The sequence below is a fragment of the Dreissena polymorpha genome, chromosome 2 (assembly GCF_020536995.1).
Source record: "Dreissena polymorpha isolate Duluth1 chromosome 2, UMN_Dpol_1.0, whole genome shotgun sequence".
Lineage (NCBI taxonomy): Eukaryota > Metazoa > Mollusca > Bivalvia > Myida > Dreissenidae > Dreissena > Dreissena polymorpha.
Genome location: NC_068356.1, coordinates 87,731,809 through 87,739,048, shown reverse-complemented (window position 1 = coordinate 87,739,048; position 7,240 = coordinate 87,731,809). Strand labels below are relative to the sequence as shown.

The 7,240-nt window shown below is 34.6% G+C and overlaps 1 protein-coding gene across 1 annotated transcript; it reads left to right on the top strand.

The window, feature by feature from the left end:
- Nucleotides 1–212: 212 nt before the first annotated feature.
- LOC127869885 (RYamide receptor-like) lies at nt 213–7,005 on the top strand. The gene is made up of 3 exons (XM_052412542.1): nt 213–785; nt 5,503–5,814; nt 6,913–7,005. Exons 1-3 carry the CDS (start codon nt 228–230, stop codon nt 7,003–7,005), a joined length of 963 nt encoding a protein of 320 aa, XP_052268502.1. The 5' UTR covers nt 213–227.
- The last annotated feature ends 235 nt before the right edge of the window (nt 7,006–7,240 follow it).

Sequence of the window (7,240 nt, the reverse complement as noted above, 5' to 3'; positions counted from 1 at the left end):
TTATTACATAAATCAACATGACGGAAATGCGAAGTGTTGAAAACGCTTTTGACTACGATGCTACGTCAGAATCATCGTTAAATGTCACTGTAGAATATCAGGTCCGTGGACCTATCGAGGTTCCTGTTTATCAACAGGCGATCATTATAACGATGTACAGCATAATTGTATGTTTGTCGGTGTTTGGAAATTCGATTGTATGCTTCATTGTCTTCTCTTCGCGAAAAATGAGAACGGTAATGAACTACTTTATCGTGAGTCTCGCGTTGAGTGACATATTAATGGCGGTCTTGTGCATACCGCTGACTTTCATTGCAAATTTGATCATCAATTCTTGGCCGTTCGGTGAAACAATGTGCCCAATCGTTTCGTTCCTGCAAGTGGTCACTGTGTTCATGAGCTCGTTTACGCTGGTCGCAATTAGTCTCGATAGATACTGGGCAATTGTGCACCCTCTACGTCACAAGATGAAGCGTCGACAGGGCTTCGTAGTGATATCTATCATTTGGATGTTATCAATAATCATTCCGCTACCGACCGCCATAAAAGCCAAGGTTCACCGCTATGTCAACGACTCCTCGGCGCCGATTTTCTGCGAAGAAGTATGGGACAATGTCACTGCACAGTCGGTGTATAACTTTATCATCTTATTATTCCAATACTTTATCCCGTTGGGAATTCTCATATTCGCATACAGTAGGATCATTCTTGTTCTTTGGATAAAGAAAACACCTGGCGAAGCTGTCAGCGATCGAGACAAGAGGATGGCTTTGTCAAAGAAAAAGGTAATCACATGCATCCATTTTACATGCATATACATCTTTCTTACGCTTTTGCATTTCAAATTATTTTTTTGAAATGTTAATTAAGAGAAAAGTTGACCAACGGCTTATAATTTAACACTGAAACTCAAAAACAGGAAAACCGTATTGTTTCCAACCGTTGATATTTAATATTAGACATAAATGCAACACCAATAAGTTTATAAGGCCCGATGACCTTGTGTTATACTTGGAAACCTTTGTTTTGACGTTTGCTATATTGCTCTGTACTTCTGTATCACAATGTTAAAAAAATATGGGATATGCACCACTTACAAGAAGCAGCTGATAAGCGAGTTCGTAATTTGACCGTTTACAATCATCTTGTAATTAGTGACTCACGTGAACATAACATACCAAAACGCAAGTCATTTCCGCGAATAAATATCAGGGATGCTGTAAAGGAGAAATATTATGTTATGTCGTCACTTCCACACATCTTTGAACGTATATGTGTTTATGAAACACGTGTTTAGCATGTGCTATTTACTTTAATGTATCTAAAAAGCATATTGTAAATGAGGAACATATTTATATTGTTATTCTTTATGACAGGTCGATGTTTTCGTTTTATAAATTATTTTCACATCTGAAATATTTCGTTGTATTTTAAAAAGGTACATAAAGCTACGGGCGGCAAAAATTTTGTTACGTGATTAGTGGAAGACAAACAACGTAGGATGTTGTCGCTTGTGTCAATTTAGCCGACCAGTTACACGCCATTTAATTTATGATCGATAAATAATACATCAATATTTGCACATTGATTCATTTGAAAGCTATTTTTTAAGTTTCTATGAAAACAAATCAGCATTTACAGTAATGTTATTGAGGTTTCTTTTCGGTCAATGGTCTCTTAAAGTCGTAAGAGGATTAAATAAATTGCTTTACATATGCTCAAATTAAATACCGAATGCAATTACTCTAAACTGGGATATATGAATGGGTGTACAATTATAATGATATATCCTTCCCATGGTCAAGACCTTAGCATTAAAGGAATTGCGATAATTCACTTTCTCGTGTCTCGTTCTTAACATACAGTGTAATCATTAATTATTAAATGTATCTAGTTTTGACATAATATTCAGAATGTTTATTAGAATCACTTGATTGTGTTCCGAACATGATGCTGCAGGTTTTTTGATAGACCTAGGCAGTGTCGTTGAAACAACAAAACATTCGCATTCGACATTCAACATAATTTATCTTTCACATCTGTTGATTTTTTTGTTTTATAAATGCATGCAATGAAATCAGTGAGCACATGGGTTCAGATACAATAGGTATTTTTCTTAGCCATCAAGCAAGCTTAATTTTATCATCTAACTAAGTTTTATAACACATATTGTTGATTAAACAACGTTGCGTATTGCATAATCATTTATACTCGCTTCGTTCTGGTCAATGACGGATATAACACCAAATGTGCTGTACTTATGCGACGATGTTACATATTGAATACATCCCCTGTGTTTTAAAAATGTGATTGTATTATATATGTTATCAGACGTTAAATTAAGTATCGACTATCAGAAAACGTCGACGAAAAGTGCTTCTCCTTGTTCACGAACTATTTTGAGAACGTACAAGCTTCCCATAATTGTCTGGCATTGTGCGAAATTATATACTCTAAGTCGTTGTATTCATTCTTGTTCTAGATACAGTTAATCAGCGAATAAACATTTAGTATGCGATTTGCATATGTATTTCTATATACAGACATAATCATAAAGGCTAATAGCTAGACAAATAAGTGCATTCGTTATTAGAATTAAACATTGACAGCATTTTAAAGACGATACAAATTCTTTACGCATTTTTTAATGTTTAAAAATTATGAATTATATAAATACATACTGCTTAAATAACATTCCGGGTGAAATGGAACACGATGTTTACCTGCTATCAAAACATCTCAACAAGAATGTATGTTTTTTACTGGCGATTGTTTGTTTGCTGTTAACAGAACCGCATACATGGTGTGAAGATTCGAAAATGCGTGAACAGCAAGGGATCCACTAGACACTCTTAATTGTTGGCAGATGAGATAGTATTAACACTCTAATGATGGAAGCTCTATGTGACATAATTTATCGCATAAGTTTGGAGCCGCATAGATATGGGCCGTGCTCTGGGAAAAAGGGGTTTATTGCATATGCGTTAAGTGTGGTCCTCGATTAACCTATGCAGTCCGCACACTTTCCGCTTATAATATTTGCTGTCTGAGGACAGTGTCTTCTTCGCAAAAATCCATTTAAGGCGGAAAGTGTCGTTCCGGATAAGCCTGTGCGACTTCGGAATGCGTTCTACATTTCGAAATTAAAGAGCAAACATTTAAGCATTTCTGTTTAATCATATAACATCAATTTAAAAGAATAAAAAACCAGATGATATAGACGCACATTGTTTTTAACAAATGAAGCACGCAGATAAGCATAGCTTAAACGATGAGGCAATGAGATCAACCTGGGCATATTTGAAAGTCTTTGTTCGGCAGAAATGTGTCGTATAAATTATGTAATAAACCAAACCTCGTTTGTGGTAACAATGCACACCATAACGTAAACAGTGCTTATCGTTGTTGAAGATTTACCAGACCTGGTGCCATCATAGTTGTAATAGCGATTGGTTGATACTGTTATGAAGTGTCTTCTGATAATGTTGAATTTGAAGTGCATAATAACATCGTTTCTGCAGCTTTAATCAATAACTCAGTTTTGATCGAGTTGTTTTTGGCATCGCAATCTGAAATTTATTGAACAATTATGTCATTAACATTTGATTTATAGCCATAAATGAATCGTCTTAAAGCTTTTGTCGAGTGTTTTTCAATAATTATCTCCCCGATATCCGACAAGTCACATATAAAATTAATTTCTCGCTATTTCCATTAAGTCCGTTAATTATCTTAAAAACATATAATAAGCAGAGATCGAGTATGCTGAATGTGTAAAAATGATAGTCTTGTTCTGCACATTAATGCATATTCTTACACTATATGTTAATTGGGTACATTAGAAATTACTAGCGATACAAGAGATCAAATCCTTTTTTTTACGTTAGGAAGCGCTATAATGCAAATTAATCTGGACCCTCAAAATTCATATATTTTTTTATTTTGCCAGTTTTTATTTCCTTTATTACTTATGCATAAATTACAAAATTTGTATTATTATTAAATATTGATTATTTAATAAAGAAGAAAATAAATGGTTAAATAAGAACAGTAGCACAGGTGTATATAGTTTATATGCCCATTCTATCACTTAACAGTAATTATTTAAACAGTACAACTTCAAGCATACAGTGCAGTTAAATTCCTGTTTTGAGTGTGCCTTCTGTAAATGAGAATATTTAACGGATTTATAATAGTATGTATTGCTTTTGCCGTTGATTTTGGTCAATTTGAAAACAGTCATAGTACAAACTCGTTTAAGTATTTGTTTGTTTACTTTGTTAGGAACATACATTTTAACAAAATAGTTTTTTTCTGGTATCAGTTCAAAACTTGTATCGCTGATTTTAATCTAACAATATTGATATAAAATGTTAATGTTGGGCGGTTGAAAATAACTCTCTATGGATTGCCAAATTAAGTATTAGAAACTCGTAAATTAAGATCTGTTCAAATGCCCGATACAATTTATGTGAACAATATTGTCGTTTAACATAAATGCATCATCGTTAAAACTTCGCAGTTTTCATATCTGCCTCATGCGTGAAAATTCATGGGCATAGATTTTAACTCTAACCCTCTCATAATGTACCATGTTCCAATCATCGTCACACGAATTATATTTTTTGTGTAAGGCTTTAAGCATGCATCGAGCTTGTTGTTGCCAAAAATAGCTAATTTTAAGTTATGCAGTTTTCACTATAAAAAAAAAACAGTGCTAAAAGGTTCCCGCTTAATAAACACTTCAAAACACATTCATCTGATGTTCTCAAAGGATCGAACGAGTTGAAAAAATATTTCCAGTACTAATTAACCCAACAAACACCCTAAATCAGTTTCTTTTTTAATAACGTCATTTGTTTCAAAACTTAAAATACGTGTTTTTTTAAAAGTCTCTCAAAACTGAAAAATAGATTCCATTTCATCTTATAAGCGGGATATCTTATTAAGTGAGGAGAACATGGCTGCCGATACAAGCATTTGGCTTGTACTTAAAGATACATATACTTGCGCAACACAGATAGTCATAAAATAAAAAATCAATCTGCGTGACAATTCTCTCGGTCTATGGCACTCAGAAATGCATTAAAGTAAACTTGTATGCAACAAATCACAGTATAAATTGCGTTAATATGAGTGTCATGTTACAGTTTGTTGTCAACATGTCAACGAAAAGGTCGGCGTAGCGTAATGGATATGGTGTTTGCCTAGCAATCGGTGACATCTCCTCATTGACACCAAGTACTGGTTCTAGGCCCAGGAAACGGACTGGAAAGTTTTTATAAGCCTGAGGCGTTATATGCAATCGAGTTCAAATAAATAGGTTTAAACTAACCTGTACAGTATGTGTTTACATGTGGCTGACTAGACCTTACACCATGCAATGCAAGCATTGAAATGAAACGAAGTTTAGTTGGTACTATATTTTACTATATTATCGATAATATTGGTGTGCATGATTTGTTCACAAAGAAACACACGGGCATACTATTATCATTTCAGATTATCAAGATGCTGGTTGTCGTCGTGATCATATACGCCATTTGCTGGCTGCCACTCCATGCTATTACCATTGCTGGGGACGTTCACCTCACATTCTATAACTTGCCAGGCATGAACATCGTGTGGACGGCATCTCATTGGCTAGCCATGTCTAACTGCATGTATAATCCGTTTATTTACTGCTGGATGAACGCAAGGTTCCGGAATGGCTTTCTCAAGGTCATCCGCGTGGCAACTTGTCGGTTTTCGAATGCTCGGAACGTCATAGAGATGCAACATATGCATCGTCACACCTCAGCGCGCTTTTCTTCGGTAGGGAATCGAAGCAATAAGTCGAATTTTAGGAGTAATTCTACAACGGAGTATACATGCATGCCTGGTCGCTATAGTTCCGGTGTTTTGCGGGATATTTAACATTTTACATGAAATGTGTTGTGCATGTATACCAACGTCTTTACACATACTCGTTAGGTTTTTTGATCTATTTGAAATACAGATGTGGCAATTGATCTGGTGTTTGTCGGTGTCCGAGAGAATGAATATTATTTTTTTTTATAAAATAGCATAACATACTATCATTTAAACTGATATGTCCAATAGCTCTATAAAAGAAACAACACATCCATGGTCAACTCTCGAAGTGTGTGTATGCACATGTTGAAACTGTTCTTATTAATGTTGTGGTGTATATGTGTTGCAACTTGTGGTTCGTTAGAAATCAAAACAAGACATTGCAAATTGAAATACAATAACAAGACATAAAACAATTGGTAACTTAGGCTCTCACATTCCACTTTTGTCTTAAAATCCCTCCTATGACCAAAAAACTGTTTCAGTCCAAAATTGATTCCCCACCTACAAGAGTTACACTGTTCGATTGACCTTTGAGATTATGTTAAGGTTTGACTTTGGTCATATGCAATGAGTAACTTTTATGGAAAATTTGACCTTTGAACTCTAAGTGTGGCTTTTACTTTGATAGAGTTCGACAGGCTCTATACATCTTATGACGGTGGACATTTCTTGCATTTCGAAATCAACTTAAATATACCAAAGTAATGACATAGTCTTGAAACTTGTCAGTTGCGTACGGTTAAACGGACAAAGTGACCCCTCTAATTAGCCCCAATCGAAGGGGTTATACACAATTATTATTGCGTTTGTCTTATGTTTTTTCATGTTGTGAATTATAAATGTTTATCAATATTACCACAATACAATGTTTTTTAAGTAGAGTAATTGATATTCTAAAAAAGACAAGTCATGAACATTTTATGTACGCCGATGGCGATCGTACCGTCGACTTTACAACGCACATGAAATGCAAATGACTGTCTGTCAAGAATTAGACATGATGATGACATTTTTCCATGAAAGTTAACGCCTTATACTGGTGTCAATTCTTTTCAGCCCATCCTTAAGTACAACGTCAACTCAGGCAAGTGTCATACACGGATGTTTAGTGCTGGACAAGTTCGATTTACCTGGAACAAACTAAGCTGAATGACGCACAATACTCATATATTGTGAAGATAAACTAAAAACAACATCAAAACAAATCCAAATAAACGTTAACAGACATAATCTAACATGAGGTTCTAGTTCCTTTTCCGCACGAATACGTTTGGTCCTAAAATGACATGTTGTGTGGCAATAAACAACATACAATAATAATATTCATATATTGAATTAAAATAATTTAACAAACGTATGTTTGTGTATATTTGATTATAAATAC

Excerpts from the sequence above, each read along its gene's own strand:
- LOC127869885 (XM_052412542.1), top strand. The coding sequence starts at position 228 with ATGAGAACGGTAATGAACTACTTTATCGTGAGTCTCGCGTTGAGTGAC. Across the intron at positions 786-5,502 it reads TGGCTTTGTCAAAGAAAAAG|ATTATCAAGATGCTGGTTGT; the intron begins GTAATCACATGC and ends TTATCATTTCAG. Across the intron at positions 5,815-6,912 it reads CCTCAGCGCGCTTTTCTTCG|CCCATCCTTAAGTACAACGT; the intron begins GTAGGGAATCGA and ends AATTCTTTTCAG.